Genomic DNA, 20,701 nt, shown 5'->3' with positions numbered 1-20,701 from the left:
TCCTCCAGTTCAATTTAGGGATCCTAGCAGCAAGAAGTAGTAGTATTCTGCCCAACAAAGGTGGGCAGAATAACTTGGGTGCAGAGAATGGTCATACAACAGTGTGTCTGTATGATGTTAGCGTAGTGGAGTCCCAGCTGGCAGACGCACGTCTTTTCTCTCTGGTTCCCGTCGCTGTTTTTTTTTCTTCTTTTTTTTCCTTCTTCTAATCTAATGTATAGCCTACTCCAGTTCATATAAAAAGTAGTTCTAACGAAGATTCTGCCAGCAAGTCCCTATGTCAGTAGAAAACGTGTCTGAAACAACCATACTGTTTGTTGTTGTTGTGTTAATGCTAGCTAGTGTTGAGGGGGGGCTACGGCAACCACACCGGGTCAAATCCCATTGTAGTTTCAGTAGCTTACGGACCATCGTCTAGCTACGTCATAGCTTCGGGAACCCAGGCTTTCCATTGGCCAAAATAGTCTATGACGTAGCTAGACGATGGACCCCTAGCGGCCACATAACAGTAATGTAAGGAAATAGACGCATTTTAGCATGAACATAGCTGACTAAAAGAACACAGACTTGGTTGAAAACCGGCGAACTACTCCTTTAAGTAATGACTTAAAAATTTGAAGTCATCATTAAATCCTTTGGTTCAGTCATCAAATCTGTACACCTACATTTGGCATTTTAAGGCTGAAATTGTACCCATGCTAGTAAAGCAAAGCCTGATAAACGTATAAAACATGCACAAAATTCACCAGAACACAGAAAATTACATCTACTATGTTATATTTTTTCTGGGGGAGGACCCCCAGACCCCCCGCTTTAGGGTTGGGGGCAATGCATGCAAGAAAGATCATATAAATGTAATGACTTAAAGATGAGAAGTCATTATTATTCACCTACATTTGGCATTTAAGGCTGAAATTGTACCAGTGCTAGTAAAGTAAGCCTGATAAAAGTATCAAACATGCACAAAATTCAACAGAACACAGGAAAGTATATATATGTTAAGAGGTTTTGGGGAGAGGACCCCCAGACCCCGGTAGGAGAGTTCCGCGCACCCCCCAAAAAATAAATCTCCTGGATTCTGACCGTCCAATGTTGACAACCCTGACACACACACACACACACACTAAAGTGACAAAATTGGAACTAAACCACAACTTGCAATAAAGGCTATTGGACACCAGATGTCCTCAGTGAACTGTTTTCACACACCTCGGATCATGAGTGTCAGAAGTCTTTGCAGCAGCAATTCTGTGGAATGATTCTGATGATTCATAATACAGTTTTTCATTTGTGTAAGAGAGTAGAAATTGAATTATCACGGCAATATAATGTGTATTGAGAATGAAAATGTTTCGTAATTGTTTGATTACCCAAGATGAATTGAATAGGCCTACTACTACTAGGTCCACTTTTTGTGTTTTTAGCATTATTGTGGCCTACTTCTGTACGTTTTCAAACTTTTGTAAAGTATTCAATCAATCAATCAATCAATCAATCAATCAATCAATCAATCAATCAAATCAAATCAAATCAAATTTGGTTTTGTAAAACCGAACAAACGCTCACAGAAACGACCATGACTTCTGCCACCAGGTGTCACCGTTTCCACACTAACAACAGTAAAACTTTCTTCCTTGTTGTATCCCTGAGAAAGGAAGGATCGTCGCCTCGGGTTGAGCTGAACTGAAGTGTGTGTGGAGGAGGATTCTTGCTCTGGCAGCAACGAATGAAAACCAAAACTCACACCGAAGCAGACAGAGACTTATGAGGATAGTTACGACTTTATCTCTTAGCGTTTCCAGTATTATTCAGTGTGCCAGTCGGGTAATGTTTGTTGTTACTGACTAGTCTGTGCGTAAACATGCGCCTGTGGCGTCGGACAGCAGAAGAGAGAATGGATGCACAGTGTAAAGCAGAAGTCTCCAGGTAGTGAGAAAACTGGACTATACCTTCTTGTGGTCAGCGGAGAGCTGCTGCTGCTGCTGGGCTTATTTATTCTGAAGTCCATCCACACACTGTGCAAATATGGCTGAGGATAAAACGGACATTCCCCAGGAATTGCTTGGTAAGATATAACAACTAACAAGAAAACTATAACTTACTTCGCAAGTTCAAACTTTATCTGCTGTGTGTGTGTGTGTGTGTGTGTGTGTGTGTGTGTGTGTGTGTGTGTGTGTGTGTGTGTGTGTGTGTGTGTGTGTGTGTGTGTGTGATGTTATCTTTAGTGTGTCATTAAACTTACTCTTGGCTGCTTTAATAGGACCTACAGTATAGATCTTGAGGTCTACACTCTACATGTGTTATAATAGGTAATATTTTCCACTATCAATATGCCTGTATAGAGTTGTTAAAGTGGTTTAGTAGAGCACATTGGTATTTCCATGCCCAGGGGCGTAGGTCGGCTACCTGAGAGTTCTTTCAGTCACTTCCTTATCTGATGTGGGGGGGTAGAGAAGGATTTGGGAAGGGCCACGGCTTGTGCCTTGTTGTGAAATTCCTTGGAATTGTGTGATCATATCCAACACATACATAGTTGTTGGCTGAACATTTTGATAGTGTTGAATGATGGGTAAGAGCATGGCACTGACAATCAGGGGTGTTAGGTGTCATGTCATAAATCATAATCCCACTGGATCACATGCACATTTATCAAGGTGTGTGTGTGTGTGTGTGTGTGTGTGTGTGTGTGTGTGTGTGTGTGTGTGTGTGTGTTTGTGTGTGTGTGTGTGTGTGTGTGTGTTGTAGTGTAAGTGATCTTATTTTCTTAATACATTAAACCTTTTAACTTAAAAGGTTATAGCTCTATTGTGACAGTAATCATTAGTGTAGACTTGAGCAGGGGTCTTCAACAGGGGGTCCTCAGAGTTACTACAGGGGGTCCTCAGAGTTACTACAGGGGGGGGCCGCCAAAACTTTGTGTGATAGGATAATTCTTTTAAATTGACAACTTGAACCTTCTCATCCCAATTCTGAGGAGAACTTTAGCCAAAAATAGCCGATCTTGTAGATTTATACAATATGTAGAGGGGGTCCCTGCTTCATGTCTCTCTCAGCTAAGGGATCCTTGGCCTGAAAACGTTGAAGACCCCTGGACTAGAGTGTTTGTCCATAACAGTGGTCTGGTCTCTGGTCTCTCCAGCTCTTTAATAAACAGAAAATAATACATTTTCAGGTGGGTTACACTTTTCATCCAATCAGGAGAGAGAACCCATGTGCATCTCCTTATGTTTTATCACTTACATTTTCACTTGTTTATCCTGTATGAGTCCTCTCACCTGATAGGGTGAAATTGGTATCCCGACTTGACAATGTATTTTCTTTTTAGAGCTGGATAGACAGGGAGACCCCTGTTAATGAACAAACAAAACACTCTATGGAAATTATTACTAATTTACTTTCAGAATATTTAGAATAGTACGTAACCCTTATTCTAACAACAAATCACTTACTGCACCTTTGAATATTAAAGTTTAGTTCAATACCATGGGTCCTCCTGTCTCTCAAGCTCTTTAGTAAACAGAAGAAAAACAATTCAGGTCCAGATGCAATTTTATCCAATTAGGAGAGAGAACTAATCCAGGATACAGGCTGTAAACAAGTGAAATAAACAAGCAGACAAGACTAGACGACAAGCTGATAATTTGTCTTTGACAGATAGACCCCCTGTTACTGAACAAACACCATAGCAATGATTTACTATCGGAATATAAAACCTTAACTTTTTAACCAAAGGAATATCACTTATAGCACCTTTTACAGTAACTCAGAGTGTACACAATGGGACCAAATGGACCATTGTGGGCCCATTTGAGATACAAATGGATACATGCCGGAGGCTTTTTTTACTGTCTGCCAAACATGTATTCACCATCCGTGTTATATAAATGCATAAGTGTTATTATTATTTTTAGCACAATGGATGTGTTTTTATTTAGCATTTCTTTAAAAGATCCCCGTTTTGCCCCATGAGCCCAATAAGTGTAGTCTTGTGGTCTTTATGTAATCATTGTTCATCATGGCCAGCCTGAGCAGACACACACAGACAACACATCTCACCACAGTCATATGCCCTGGCTGCTGAGGTTGACTCATCAACCTCGTGCTACTGTCTGCAGGCAATGCTCCGGTGCTCACCAGTATCTTGTATGTAATGTAAGTATGTATGCCCACTGTGTGGAGTTGATTAGTGAACATAGCCTATATCGCTAGAATGATTTATTGTCTCTGCCTAGAGGTGTCTCACCTAATTCTGGGCCCTGGATACAATTAAGGATTCATTGCGGGCCCCCCATGAATGTTGCTCATAGGGGTAGTGGGTTTAACCCATTTAGACTGGGAATGCATTATTACGCATTATTATTATGTTTCTATGTCAGTGGTGCTCAAACCTTTTCATGTGAAGGACCGCCAAAACAATATGTATTTGGCCACGGACCCCCATCTCAAAATATTTCGTTCCAAGGAACCCCCAGAAGCAACATTTTTGTTACAAACCTGACTGCACACATTTGCACACATTTTCACGACATTTCAAAAATAGCAGATCTACAAGCTCGCAGCTGTGAGCGTGTATATCTGCTATTTTTCAATAGCTAAAGTATAAAATAATCAAGGCCCCTCCACCTTGGGCCCTAGTAACTCAGTCCCACTTCCCCCCCCCCCCCCCCCCCCCTTGAGACACCCTGTCCCCACCAGGCCAAAGGCGTGGCAGAGACTATGTTTTGCACCCTGTCCGTCCGTGTGTCTGTGTGTTCGTCTGTCTGCGAGCAGCTAATCTCCGGCACCGTTGGCCCGATGGCAGCGAAACTGTGCACACGCTCTCCATGGATGCCAGAGCAGAACCCATTTTCCAGATTGGCCTGTTATAGCGCCACCAGGAGGCCGATTTTTAAAAAACAGATACGTCCAATTTTTCATATTCCATTCCATCCTAATTGGCTAACATAGGCTTCCAAAGTTGAAATGGTTGGTCTGTTTCGAACAGAATGCCTCAAATCATGAACACGACATGCAGTTTCACATTTAAAGGTCTACTTCACCCATTTTTAACCGATCTTCATATAATTAGTTCTCACTAATGCTAATTATAATATGGTAAAAGTACATTTTGTCTACTTGGTGTGTGACTCAGAAGAGGGCTGTGGTCAGTTCAGAAACCTGCCTGCCAGTGACGACATTGGTAGGCAGGTTTGGTCTTTGCAACTTGTTATGAGCTTGTAGATCTGCTGAGTTTGCCTATTTCCCCAGAATGTTTTGTTTATGACATATGACATATCCAGAATAGAGAAGTTTTGTTTTCTGTTTTGAGCACCTAAACTAGGATTATAATAGTCTGGTGTCAAAAACAACCCGCCCCCTGGATTACAGAAGTGTTTATTTCCCATTCAAAAAGCCATATTAAAAAGTTTTACTATGTAATATAAGAACCTTGTTCCATAAATAAAAAATAATGAGTTTTGTCATTCTGTCAGGGAGGTGGCTCTGTATCCTTAAGGGTATTTAGTTATATTTGATACAGTCTCTGTTGAATTTAATCAGCAGTGAACCCAAAAGTAGTGTTTTTTGCATTATCAGGACTTCGGGACTGTATACTCACATTGCCTATAATTCTTAAAGAGTTGACTTGTAGCTGGACAATATGCTGCAGTATTTGTAATCTTCTCTGTTGTTAATGTTGTTCTTCTGCAGCCTGTGCAGAAAAGAGAACATGAAATTGCGGTTTCCACTTGCTTACAATAGAAAAACTGTTTGGGCTCTGATTAATGCCTTAGGCGAGAAAGGACAGGCCATTTGAATTTCAATACATTCAAATGTCTTTGATCATCAGCCAGAAAGATCCAGAGAAAATGTTGAATCAGAGTGCTGACATGACCTACAAAATGTTGTACTTTAGTATAGCACTGGAATGTAGTGATAAATCCCTAGACAAAACTATGAAAAAAGAAAATACTAACTAAAGGTAAAACATGATTGACTGATTTGTACTAGCTAAAACACATAACACGTAACACTGAAAACACGTTTTCAGATATTTAACCACTTGAACTGTCAATACTTCTCCCCTCTACACCAAACCTCTTTGCCGAAAATAGCCAATCGCATTATAACAAATAAACACCTTGCCTTATGTGTTCAATTATGTTCTATGTTTGCAGATTGCTCTGAACTCGAACAAGCCAACCGTGTTCTATCCCTGGCTGAGAGACAGTGAGGGGCAGAGAGGCAAGGGTGTTGCACCAAATAGGGCTGTCACAATTATTACATAATCGTCTAATCGTGATTATTTGACATTATCGTGATTATTTTGTCATAATCTTCATAATCGTGAATGTTGAAAAATGTCAGAAATAGTGGAAATAGCAGATCTACAAGCTCACAACGCGTCGCATCGCAACGCGTTGTGAGCTTGTAGATCGGCTATTTCCACTATCAATGTTATTTTTTAAGTAGTAAGTTGTCAAATATGTCAGTAATGTATTTGTATATTTAGGTTATGTATCATATCTACCATATGCAACTTCAAAGCCTAAAAGCCAAACAGAAATGTAATTATCAACGTCAAAAACACAATTAAATCGTTAATCGCCAATTATTTGAGTGACAATTAATCGTCATGTAAAATGTCATATCGTGACAGCCCTAGCACCAAATGCTGGGCCCTGGGTACAAGGATTCACTGCTAGTGGCCCCCCATGAAATTAGCCAATCGCTGCAAGGCATTGTGAGCTTGTAGATCTGCTATTTTTGGCTAAAGTGCTCAGAAACTGGTTAAGACTCTGGCTAAAGGAGATTTTATTTTTTTCTTTCTATCACACAAAGATTTGGAGGACCCCCTGTAGTAACTCTGAGGACCCCCTAGGGGTCCCGGACCCCCTGTTGAAGACCCCTATACTTAGTTGACTGGGGTGCCCCAGGGCTTATTTGGGTCCCATCTTTTCTTTTCCCACCGACACCAAATCTCTCACCTAAAACAGCTGATCTACAAGCTCACAATGCTTCTCCGAATATCATCTCTATCTACAGAATTTTACAGGTGTACCAATCTGACAAGCCGTCGTCAAAGAAACACCCACTCGGTCTGTCTCTCTTTCCTTTCAATGGCGTGCCAACATAGACTCTTGTCTCGAGAGATTGCAGGTGTACAACAGTGGGTTAAATTTGTACCCCATGATAGGAACCTCGGGGTTAAACGTCGTTCACTTGAAGGCGGGGCCAAAGAAACAGAGGAAGCATACAAAAAAAGACAACTGAGCTGGACTGACAACTGTATAGTAGGCAGCCCCCCCACCACCCACCTCCCCCAGTCCCATTAAAAGAGCCATGTGTTTGTGATCAGGCCGCACTACGTTCTGTGTGTGTGTGTGTGTGTGTGTGTGTGTGTGTGTGTGTGTGTGTGTGTGTGTGTGTGTGTGTGTGTGTGTGTGTGTGTGTGTGTGTGTGTGTGTGTGTGTGTGTGTGTGTGTGTGTGTGTGTGTGTGTACACTACAGCATGCTGTAATGTTTTGATCCTGCCTCATGAGCTCATGTGGGTCCAGGCTCACTGAAGGAGGAGGAGTATTCCACTATGATGTCATTGAACCCGACTCTTTGGCCATGTGTGTGTGCGTGCGCGCGCGCGCGCGTGTGTGTGTGCACGTGTCTGACTTTCTGCTCTACCTACTGTACTGTACGACTGTCACTGCTTCTGACTTTTTGTGGGGGATTCTTCTACTCACTCTTTTTCTCTGTCTTTCTTCTACTGTGTTTTGTTAATTTACATCTCCTGTCGATTTGTTATGTTTTCTTTCTATTCACATCTCTCTTGTTCTTTCGCTCTCTCTCTTTCTCTCTCTCATGCACGCGCTCGGTAAGTCTTGTTTTTCCCACTGTAACTCCACTGCCTGCCAAGGTTTGAAAAACCCTTACGTCTGCCTCGCTGAACTAATCCCCAGTCATGCCTACGGTGCACCCTCCATCTGCACCCTTCATCACCCTTCCTCCTCCTCCTCTTACTCTCTGCAGGGGCGTCACAAGGGGGGGGAAAGTGGGACTGAGTTACTAGGGCCCAAGGTTGAGGGGCCTTAATTATTTTATACTTTAGCTATTGAAATATAGCAGATACACAAGTTCACAGCGCGGCACCGAGTGCCGCGCTGCTAGCCTTGTAGATCTGCTATTTTTGAAAAGTCGTGAAAATGTGTGCAAATCTTTGAGATGGGGGTCCTTGGCCAAATACATATCATTTTGGGGGTCCTTCACATGAAAAAGTTTGAGCACCACTGACACATAGAAACAGGTTTTTCAAAAAACCTTAGAAGGATTTGAAATATTCAAAGACGTGCACAAATGTTCTAGTTTTTTCAAAAATAGTAGCTCTACAAGCTCGCAGCGTGGCACTCCGTGCCGTGCTGTGAGCTTGTATATCTGCTATTTTTCAAAAGCTAAAGCACAAAATAATGCGTAATAATGCGTTCCCAGTCTAAATGGGTTAAACCCCCTCCCCTCTATGAAGAACATTCATGGGAGGGAATGCAGTGAATCCTTGTACCCAGAGTCCAGAATTTGGTGCGACACCCTTGCTTCTCTGCCCCTCACTGTCTCTCAGCCAGGGATAGAACACGGTTGGCTTGTTCAAGTTCAGAGCAATCTGCAAACTTAGAACATACAGTAATTGAACACATAAGGCGAGGTGTTTATTTGTTACATGCACATACAATACTGCTAATGGCAACATTGCAAGCAGTACAATTGTTGTACTCTCCAAGCTTTGCTCAACAGTGTGAAATGGAGACAGTGGAAAAAATACAAATAAAAGTGAGTTGAGGGGAACACTGAATCATAATGGTGGAAAAGTGAACAATGCTGTATAATTGCTCAATTCAATGATCATGAACGCTCTCTCTTACGCATGCATGCTGAACCTCTTCCCTTGCATTAACCTTACACCCTGACCCAACCCCTGAATACATAACCCCAACCTTTCATAATTCTTGCCAAGATTTTTAGCCTAGTAGCCAACCCTTTTACTTATGGAGACCAAAACAACGTCAAATTTGTTCTAGTGTTACTATGCCCACACACTAATTCTGGACTGCAGGAGTTCAGTATGATGTGAAGAATTTGTGGAATTTCATGTCTACATGCAATTGGTTCACTGTGGCTCTCTGGGTCCTGGAATATGATCCCGAATTGGATCCCATGATCATTCAGACAGGAAGAGCAAGACACAGCACCTGTCCTGATTTGTCTTTTAATAGTGGGTTTTACTTTTTTTGTTTAATAGTTGCTGAGTTGCGGATCCGTATCCCTATCGCCGGCGAGCTTTGCTGCGTGTCACACCCCTCTCTCTCCCTGTTTCCTAACAAACTCCACTGTGTACTATAAATAATGGCCCCAAAAATATCTAGAACTAAATAATACAAATTGCAGCTATGGAACTGGATTTTGTTTGTTATAGTGTGTAGCTACAGTAGGAATATTTGGGAATTGAAAGTAATGCATCTATTGCATACATGCTATCTATACATTTCAATGGCTTTCTGCAGGTATGCAACACTTTGTTTGGGAATTAGTATACTGTATATCAGGCAGTGAAAAGGTCTACTATTTCTACAGTTGAAATAAATAAATGTCCTTTTGTTCAATAAAAGATAATTGTTCTGTAGATCTCCAGTACAAACCAAAACAACATTCAACGGAGGCTACAATAATAGACACTTTATTGGCCTTTAAAATTGCACTGCGTGTCATTGGTAAGTCAACAAAACATCCCTTGTGTGTGTTTGTTTTCTTAACCCCAGTGAAATCTCCCATTATCCAAGGTTGGAAAAAGTACTCAAATGTTTTACTTAAAGTAAAGGTATCAACATGACCATGTACTGTAGAAATGCTCTGTGACACGTTCGGAATTCTAGAGTTTCTTGAATAAAAGTACAACATAATTGGTGTTAATACTCGTATAAGTACTCGCTACGCAGCATGTCCTGTTTCACAAGTTTTCAAATGTATAACGTTCATAAAAATCTACAAGCTCTACTAGCTCTTTACACCACTGATGCCCATTATCTAACATCCGACATCTCTCTTGTCTTCATCTAAATGGTAAATGGTGCATTTATATAGCGCTTTTATCCAAAGCGCTTTACAATGTGCATTACATTCACCCATTCACACACACATTCATACACCGGTGGCGGTGGAAACCATGCAAGGCACCAACCAGCTCACCGGGAGCAACTTGGGGTTCAGTGTCTTGCCCAAGGACACTTCGACATGTAGACAGGAGAAGCTGGGATTTGAACCGCCAACCCATGGATCATTGGCCAACCCCGCTACAGCCGCCCCTCTAATCTCTCTAATCATCCCAACCTGGCCTCCACATAGTCAGTGACTGTAGTTTAATAATTTAGTTAGACAAGGGCTATCCATGATCCTACTGTATCTTACAGTGGTTAATTGGAAAAGTTAGGAAACGTGACAAGAATCAAATGGCTGGGTGGGAACTGGGAGCCGCCGTGCCTTGTAAATGAGTAATTCAATATATTTAGCTGATGTACTTGGTGGTGAATGGTGTTCTTTGACGCTCTGTCTTGTCTTGTCCTGTCCTGTCCTGTCCTGTCCTGTCCTGTCCAAGAGTAACACTCTTGTTATTTGTACCCTCCCCCCTTATTAACCCGTAAAGACCTGTGACCTTTAACCTTTCTGCCCTGTAGAGAGCGTTCGGGAGGCGGTGGGCCGGAGGGTGAAGCTGACCCTGAGGAGGAAGGTGCAGCTGGAGACCAAAGGAGACAAGGTGGAGAACAGAATCCTGGTAAGATCCATGTAAAGGTTGTTTCAGACACCCTGGTTTCAGACATACAGTACATATAGCATCAACATGCCTCACCCTCGTTTCAGACACATACAGTATGCCAGTGTTTCTCAAACTTTCACATTTCAAGGTCTCCCCTCAACTCTGACAGTGTACAAATGGAACCAAATGGACCCGTTAGGGTTCATTTGGTTCCATTTGTACACTGCCAGAGTTACAGACTTGTGTGGGTCCATTTAGACACAGAGTCCCTGGAATCCACTTTGAGAAACAGTGCAGTAGCCTACATTTCACAAATCGTCTCTGTCAGACAGAAACCTGTGTCCAAATTAAACATAAGTTGTCAGGAAATGAGGGGAAAAGAACCAATAGATCCAATGTAGTTATTATATAGTCACAAGGTCACACAGTTAATCATTACTTAAATATTCTTAAAACCCACAGACACATCACTTTAACTTTCAGAAATAGCAGATCTTTGAGCTCACAACTGCGACGCATGTAGATGTGCTATTTCTGCTACTTTTGAAAACTTTTGCCCACGCTAATTTCTGACGCTGGTAGCAACACAGATGGTACAGTACTAGCTCCAATTAGAACCTCTACTTCTGCTGTACAAAGTAGCTCCGAGATGAGCTTCCACTGCGTCGGATACCGGCAAATGACGACACCGGCAAAAATTTGCCAATATTGTTGACATCTCAGATGTTTTACATTTTAGCAAGACATTTTTACTGACAGGATGAAGCAAGTGTTGTCGGCCTGCGACATGTTTTCCTAATGCAACCTAAACGGGAGCAGTACTAGGCATGCGAATGGGGGGTGACTGGCCACAGGCTGACTAAAAAAGTGATTAAAACGCTTGTTCAAACCTGTCTGTAAAATGTAAAACATCTGAGAGCAGGGGGGAATACCTTTACTCTTTGGATACGATGTGTGGAAAAGGTTAGGAATCAACAATATTGGCCAGTTTTCACCGGTGTCGTTATCTGCCGGCACACGATGCAGTGGGACCTCATCTCGGAGCTACTGTACTGTGTATATAGCGGAGGGAGAGGTTCCAAATGGGGCCCGTACAGTACATGTACTGTACTGTACTGTAGCATTAACATGTTTCATCTCTCACCCTGATTTCAAACATACAGTAGAATTACTTTAGTTTCAACATGACAGAGACAGAACTGAACAGAAACTGAATTACATTTTAAGGTAACGGGGTCATTTCATGTTTCATGTGTAATAAAGAGGAAGAGTGGAGTGCATCTGCACTGTGCACATCAACTAATGATGACATGGTGTTTTACCAAGATCAAGATGTGATCATTCTGCTTTTCTGAAAGGATGCTGGTTTCCTTTCCTTTTTTCCCCTCCCCCAGAGAGGTTTCAGCTGTGTCAACTCAACATTATCTCCTCCACATTGCTGAGTAATGGATCACTCGCAAGACCATTGGTTGTGGTTGTGGTTGATTGTGAAAAGCTGGTGCGGTGGAGTGAGTGGGGGGGTCAGATGTGGTCACTGCTGTTTTATAGCAATGTACGACATGCTGCTTTAGGCCGTGAAATCGTCACGTGTTAATTTATCAATTTGTAACTCTGAGCGTGTGTGTAACCACATTGACCTGTGAGAATAGTTTCCAGTCATTTGTGTGGTTAGTATCTATGGTATATAGCAGGGGTCTTCAATGTTTTCAGCCTCTTAGTTGAGAGAGAGATGAAGCAGGGACCCCCCACAACCTTTTTATAGATTCCATATAGTTTCATTGTTTGACAGCACAATCATCAGTGTATTTTGTATTCATGTCAATTCGTGTTCTCAGATACGTATTTAACCACGTGAATCGTCAATACATAACTTGACCATGCACTCTGGTCTGCTCTTTTTTGCCTCTACACCAAACATCTGTGCCAAAAAGCTGTGAGGCGTTGTGAGCTTGTAGATCGGCTATTTTTGATTTGCTTTGATTTTGCTTTGATTTGATTTGATCTGCTATTTTTGATTTGATTTGATCTGCTATTTTTGATTTGCTTTGATTTTGATTTGATTTGCTATTTTTGTGAGCTTGTAGATCTGCTATTTTTGGCTAACAACCTGGATGTCTCTGTTCTTCATTAATTTCAATGTATTTACTGTTCCGTTCCTTCCCGTTGTACTCATTGGTGTTCTTGTCAATATTCTCCTTGTCATAAATTCAATTCAAACTTTATTCCAGACACACAGCAGGTCCATTATAGTACATACATAATCATTGACATCACACATAACAAATTAATCAAAAACAAAAAAATAGAGGCTGACTCTCGCAGTCAGTGTTTACGCAGCATGCACAAGTACCGGAGAAAGCTCTTCCCAGGATTGACTATATCCTCAATAAAGCCTGCTTGTCATTAGTTTATTACTGTCTGGATACAAGAGTAGCCTATATTCTCCGAGAACCCAGTGAGTCATAGAGTGATAACTACAGGCTGTAAAATATCTGTCAGCTTCCCTGTTTTGGACTGCAGCTCTCCTAAAGAAGCTAGACGCCTTCCTCTTTTTTTTTCCTAAATGTATTATTTTTTATTTATTTTACCATGTATAGTACAGTATTTAAGTTTTAACACCAGAATGATAATAGTGTTGGAAGGCGCAAGAAAGGTCCTACTGATATCATTTTTTTGATCTTTGGAACGTTGTCTGCCATCATCGCTTCATCATGTGGGATATTATTGCTACAGTACAGAGTACATTCATACCTGTAACTGTAGACATTGGGTGGTGGCCTTGTTGAGGTGAAGTTGACTCTGTCTCAATCAGGGATAATATGTTTCCATTCTAGACCTTTTCAGGCCATGACCCCCCAAAATAATCATATTTGAACTGGTGACCCACCACCCTGACAAGCACTTGGAATGTACAGTAGGAGTTGAGGGATTACATTTAGTTTGACTAGGTTCCACTGATACAGTATATTGTGAAAATGGCAGATCTACAAGCTCACAACACCTCGCTTTCTTTTAGGTATTAAAAAGGTCTTTAAGAAAGAGTCCATAAAATTGTCACTTCATCTGGGGGGTCCCGACCCACAGGTTGAGAATCACTGTTCTAGACAACCATAGAGTAGAAAAACATACTGGGTTCTTCTGAATGTTCAAGACACTTTTTTTATTTGATTTGATCTTTATTTATCTTAAACAAATAAAAACCCATACATCATCAACAACACAATAACAGAGCACACAACCATTTTTGTTCTACACAAGACGGGGCAGAGAGAAGCAAAAGCTTATTTTGTCGAGTCCCCATTCTTACCTTTTCATATAACAATAGTGCAAAACAGTATTGTACAAAATTGTTTAGTTTATATAACATCCTAAAATGTTTTACATAAACCAATCAATCATAATAAAAGTAAAAAATCACACCCAGTGTGAAATGAGTAGAGCTATTTATGAGTTCATTTCATTTGGCGTCCCGCAAAGTTTGGCCAATGTGAACCACCCCAAGGACCCCACCTTGGAACCACTGCTGTACTTAGTCAAACGGACCTGAGTTACTCTGTACTTTTTCCCCCTCCTTTCTTTTTCCCTCCACGCCAAATCTCTTTGCTGAAAACACACCTGATCTGCAAGCTCAAAAACTTGTTGATCTGCTATTTTGGGGCGAATGTTCCCGCGGCCAGCCCAGAATAGGGATGCTGGTGCTCAAGTGGTTAAGGAGAGAACAATGACACAGAGAACGGAGAGAGAGAAAGATATTTTGGAGGGGTGTGCAGTGGTGGTGGTGGATAAGAGCATATCTGGTTTCAGGTAACTGCTTGTCTGTCAAACCTGCCTCAGCCCTGTGTGTGCGTGCGTGCTTGCGTGCGTGTGTGTGGACGGCTGTGCGCAAAGACCTCCACAGACCCCATTTAAGGTCATACACGCAATGGAACCCGGTACTTCCTGGTTGCAGATACTCTCTGTAACCACCAGGTCCGTTTTATTCCAGATGTGAAAGTAGAACTGAACATTTGACAGTCAGCATGTATGCATACCACTGTGCTGCAGAAGGTGACTTTGCCTGTCTGGACTTGACTGAACAGCCCACTCATTGGTACAGTCTGCAGTCTACAGCACTGTAGGACACACACACACACACACACACACACACACACACACACACACACACACACACACACACACACACACACACACACACACACACACACACACACACACACACACACACACACACACACACACACACACACACAGGGATTTGCACATACCGTAGTAGTAAGTACACTGGCGTCTTCTTTCTGACGTAAAACAACAAGTTTGGGCGCTGGCAGTTTAACCACTGAGGCCTTACTTTCAGAAAATGTAAAGCTTTTTATATTATTTTGAAAATAGCTGATGTACAAGCTCACAGCTTGTAGATTGGCGGAGCATTGCGAATGTCCGACATCTCATTTGTACGGCATGCGGTTAGGGTTAGGGTTTGGGTTAGATATAGTGTTAGTAAATGGGATGCCAGGTTTAAAGGGGTGGAACACAGAGCTTACCACCTACAACTGAAAGGAACTTGTAGGTGAAGCCTCAACACTCAAAAACACACACTCGCATGCAAGCGTGCGTATACTGTCTGTGTTGACCTGCTTTTCCGAACTTGTGATATTTGCTAGTAAAGCTTCCCCAAAACCTGCCCTGTGTCATGCGTGAACTTGTGCCTCACTACTGTACTGTGAGGAATGACTAACCTCGCTTCACCAGACTTTCCACCTCGGAGGAAAGCCTGGTATTCGTTTTAAACAGGCCGTCGCTTTGTTTTGGTCCCCCCTGTTTGTTTCCCTAATCACTATTTAAATGCTTGTGAAAAGAAACGATGGATATACCAAACAAACGTTTAAAAAAATAAGCAAAACTACGCTGCATCAAGGGTTTTATTGGGTAGTTCCGAAAATTATGCCTTTGAGCGCAGGGAATTATTTTTGGTTAAAATTGATTCCGGTTTGGTAGTTCGATCCGGCCAAAGTGTAGTCCGCCTGATGACTACAAGATGACGTAGGCTGTTTCCACTCCTGAATGGATCAGAAACCCGAAATTGGAAGTGATCCCAGGCCAGGAATGAGTCCACTTCCTCAACGTGTCGTGCACCAATATTTATTAGCCCTTACTGGACCCGCCATCCAAACCCGTGATATAATTCTGGTAGGCTAAAGCTTACCCGAAATCGCCCAAACGGCACATCACCACAGGGTGGACTGAAATTCTTAACAAAGCTATATTTTTGTCAAAAGAAACTAAAAGCCAGTCTCAACTAAGCTTGTTTTCCCAGTCTTTAGGCTGTTCTCCCTGTCAGTCTCTTTCACACCTCTCTCGCTCTCTCTGTGACTGTGTACACGGATGCAGCCACACCTGTGTTGGACTTAGACGAACATTCTAAACCAAAAACACATTGCACAGATTTTTGGGCTCACAGTAGTGTTTCCATGTCTGGTGCTGTAGTTGCGTGTTCCTAAAAATATATTTTTATGCCTTTATTGATATGTATATAGTAGAATGACAGGAAATGGGGAGAGAGATGGGGGGGTGACAAGCAGCAAAGGTCGCCGGGGTCGGGATTCAAACCCGTGACACGCTGCCATTCTAGGATTACCAGCCTAGGTGTGGCAGCCGTCCAGGCTAGGGGGTCTTATTTCTAATGTGTGGTTGCTTATTTGGGTTCTTAAACATTTTCATGGCAAGGAACCCCAAATTAATATACATTTGTCCACAAACCCCTACCATCAAAAAAAACAAAAAAGAAAAAAAAAACATTTGTGTTGTTAAAATGTTTAAAAAATATTCAAAAATCACTCAATTTCTTTTTCTTTCTTTATCAAAAATAGCCGTAGCAGAGTCGCTTTTTTGGGCTTGTTTTCATAGACATGGTTGCTTATTTCTTTCACAAAACCTGGCATTACTGGCTCTCAGCTATATACTGTCTAGCCTCACAGGCCCCCAATGCTGCTGCTTCAAGAAGGGAGGAGATCCCAGGATCTCATTGGTTTAGAGACCCATCCGTCAAGAGAGACTGTGTGGGTCCCTGACCCCCCACCCCACGCACACACACACACACACACACACACACACACACACACACACACACACACACACACACACACACACACACACACACACACACACACACACACACACTGGCAGTTGTGATTGCATGTGGCCTGGAATGACCCCTCTCTCCCCTGTAGAAGGTTACATACCACAGCTGGCACCGTCTCCCGTCTCCTGCTGCTGCTCTTTCTGTCGGTCTCTCTCTCATGTCCCTACACATCATGGGCCTCATTCACTGACCTGGTTGTAAATAATGTGTATAATCCTGGCGTAAATTGTATTAGTCAATTCTGACTGAATGAAAGGGGTGCAGAGCCTGTTTGCCTGTGTCCATTTATGCCCATTGACTCATGTGGCGTACGTCGGGTCGAGGGCGAGGCCCGGCACTGCACCCCGCGCTGCCGAATCTGAAGCCGGTGGGACGAACGGTTCTCGAGATACGCGGATTACATACAGACAGACAGACACGCACGCACGCACGCACGCACGCACGCAGAGACTTCTCGCATTTATTGCGACCGTCAGGTCGCAGTTTAGTATCAAAACCTCCACCGGCCGTCCGTCCGTCGGTCGGTCACACGTCACACCTTTGCCCTGCTCATATCTCCGCATCAGTATGACATCACACTGCTGACATCAGTATGACATCACACCGTACACAAATGACCCTTATATAAGACCGGCATTATCTACCGACAGATTAGTAACAAGATGTCAAAATCGTCTAGGAAGGATGGTGTGAGTCATGCTGGCACCCTTCGCGGCAGGAGGAAGCTGGTGCAATCGACCCCTTGGCTTGTCGGGACCCCTGCCTACTAACGGGGTGGCAGGCTATCACCTCAGACTAGAACCCGTACGGGGTGGCCGACACCAGCCCATTGACAAGAGAGAGGCCTTGATGTCCCTTTACTCTTTGATGGGGTGGCCAGTTGACTAAGAGTTTCCGTTCGGGCCTTCTCGATATTGTACAGATTTCCACGGGAAATCTGGGGGTGGCTGTTACAAAGACCCTCACTCACCTTCACGTCATGTGGCTAGTCGTTAGGTAGCCATAGTTACACGTTGAAGGTTGAATCTCCAGATATGGAGATAACCAACACATCCCTCCATATATGGAGATAACCGACGAATCTCACTAAGTCTGACCTCACAAGCCCCATATTTGGACACGAACAACATATAACTCCATATATAGAGACATAGCTGCTGACATCAGTATGACATCACACTGCTGACATCAGTATGACATCACACCGTACACAAATGACCCTTATATAAGACCGGCATTATCTACCGACAGATTGTGGAGATAAGCGACCAACGGTCGCTTATCTCCCGATTAGGGAGTCTTACTGGTAGATAGATAACATATACGAAAGGTGAAGGCAGACGTGACGTCTCTTGTGGGAAGTACAAAATATGTGCGGACTCGAGCTTAGTGAACAAGGCCAATTGTCTCTCTCTCGGTTTGGTCTCTCTGTCATGTCTCTACATGGTTGTCTCAGTCAGGGGTGTCGCACCAAATTCTGGGCCCTGGGTACATGGATTCACTGCGGGCTTTAACTGTCGAAAAATATCAGATATACAAGCTCAAGCGAGGCTGTAGATCTGCTATTTTTTTAAATCGTGAAAAGGTTTTGTTTCTTTGTCAGTGGTTCTCAAACTTTTTCTTGTGAAGGTCCCCCAAAATGATATGTATTTGGCCACGGACGCCCATCTCAAAATATTTAGTTCCAGGGACCCCCCAGAAGCAAATTTGAGTTACAAATGTTCACAAAAAATACATATATTCAAAGATTTGCACACATTTTCACAACTTTTCAAAAATAGCAGATCTACAAGCTCGCAGCGCCACGCTGTGAGAGCTTGTATATCTGCTATTTTTCAATAGTTAAAGCATAAAATAATTAAGGCCCCTCCACCTTGGGCTCTAGTAACTCAGTCCCACTCCGCTGTTTTTCAGCGCCGCCCTACGTCAACGTTTATGTGTCTATACGCTTTCACGCCTGACTCCTGTCAAGTAGCACCGCAGTCTGCTGCTGCTGAACTGACCACTAAACAAGTGACATCTGAGGCATTTGGGGTGGGAGACAAGCGATGACCTGTTCACTTTCCCCAATTCCCGGTGTAGCTGTGCTGGGGAATTTGAACGGCAACCTTTTGGTCTTGAATCAACCTTTTAGGCTACTGTCAAGTCCCATAAACCACTTAGTTGTCTTCAGATACAGAACTGTAGATGAAGAATTTCATGTCCAGTGGAAGATTAGGCAATACACAGTTGTTGTTTGTTTAGTTTTTTCAACATATTTAACAATGTATTTCATGTAAACCTTATTTTTTTTGCATGTACTTTTAACTGTAGAGAAACAATGTCAATCCTACACTGTTTTTGTATGTCTAAACTTACTCTCTCTCTGTGTTCTCTGCAGGCCTTGGCAACACACAGAGCCTTCCTTCTGACTGCACGCGTTCCCTCAAAGGTAAGTGTTTTTGTATGTATTATGTGTATGTGTGAGTGCAATGGCGTGCAGTGGATAACTTAGAATGTAGAATGTGTTTTGACATACTTGATGCCGTGGGATCGCCTGCTCTGCAGCCTCTCCCAGTGATGTAGTAACCAGTGATCTAATGTTGTAATAACAGGCTGTGAAGGGATTTATCTGAAATACTTTGAGTGCAGCCCTGAGCATAAATCAGATGACATTATGTCTGCCTGTTTGTCTACTCATCAGTCTACCTCTGCTTGCCTTCCTGTCCATCCATCTACAGTGCCTGTGTGTGTGTGTATGTGTCTAACTGTCCGTCATGTCTGTTTTTGTCCATACACTGTCTACAGTATCTGTTTGTTGGTTGGTGTGCACCACATGCGTATATGCATGTTCATGTGTCTGCCTGGAGGTAATTAAACACTGCGTTTCTGGCCCTATCCATTAACACAGCCCAACTTGGGTCAGTCCAGTTCAGCCCAGCCCAGCCCTCTTTGATCTGGGTCCAATACATGACATCCGAGTTAGTTTCAGCCCCAACATGTCTGTGTTGCCTTGGATTCTGTGCACAGCATGTGCTGGGCATGTGTGCATGCATGTACCTTATGTACAACTCCGACCGATATTGGTTTGGCTGATATCGTCCATTATCTGACGCTTCGCTCTGCATTTCAAGCTTGTAGATCTGCTACTTTTGATGCTTTTTTGTGACTCTGTAGTATCATCAAGTAGTAGGGCGTTCATTTATAAAAGATAAGAGGTTTCTGCTCGACAGCAACGACATTTGATTTTACACTGGATATGGGTTGTTCAGGCTCAGTTTGACTAATCTCACGTAGCCAGACAACTATTCCACAATTTCCGAATGCTATATAGAATCTGGAACTTCTACACCTCCCGAAAGGCGAGTAACGGAAGTAGTCACTGCTGCACTGAACTGTTGTCCCATTGGAAACATAACAGCAGCACACTAGCACAGACAGTCTTTCGAACAGTTGGTATGTGTGTGTATAGTTTAAGAAAACATTTAAAAACATCATGGAAGTAACACCAACAACACCAGAGAAAGACGAAATAACGCCCCAAAAAATAGTGAAAGAAGACATCACGCTTTTCCAGTAAGACTTACCGCTACTGCACCAAGGGAGCATTTAATACGGCAGTGAATGACACCTCCTTTCTATGGGAATTTGCATTTGCCTCCCCTTGTGGTCTCCTGATAGATGAAACCAGTGATTCACATATTTTAATGGATGGTGTCAGAGCATTCCACATTTTGGTGGCAGAGCAGTAGAATGAGAATATTCCCATGTTTGTCATTTAAAGCAGTGGGTTCATTTTTATTTATAATCTT

The 20,701-nt window shown here is 42.7% G+C and overlaps 1 protein-coding gene across 1 annotated transcript in view; it reads left to right on the top strand.

Annotated features, from left to right (window-relative positions):
* The first annotated feature begins 1,764 nt into the window (after positions 1-1,764).
* carmil1 (capping protein regulator and myosin 1 linker 1) overlaps positions 1,765-20,701 on the top strand; it is a 59,563-nt gene continuing 40,626 nt past the window's right edge. Inside the window, exons 1-3 of the mRNA XM_080735980.1 lie at positions 1,765-2,065; positions 10,692-10,789; positions 19,291-19,341. Of these exons, the coding sequence (XP_080592106.1) occupies positions 2,026-2,065; positions 10,692-10,789; positions 19,291-19,341 (189 nt within the window). The 5' untranslated portion in view covers positions 1,765-2,025. The remainder of the gene's footprint in view (positions 2,066-10,691; positions 10,790-19,290; positions 19,342-20,701) is intronic.

The sequence above is a fragment of the Nannobrachium achirus genome (assembly GCF_963921795.1).
Source record: "Nannobrachium achirus genome assembly, chromosome: 10".
Taxonomy (NCBI): Eukaryota; Metazoa; Chordata; class Actinopteri; order Myctophiformes; family Myctophidae; genus Nannobrachium; species Nannobrachium achirus.
The sequence above is the reverse complement of the archived record's forward strand: the minus strand, read 5'-3'. Positions and strand labels throughout refer to the sequence as shown.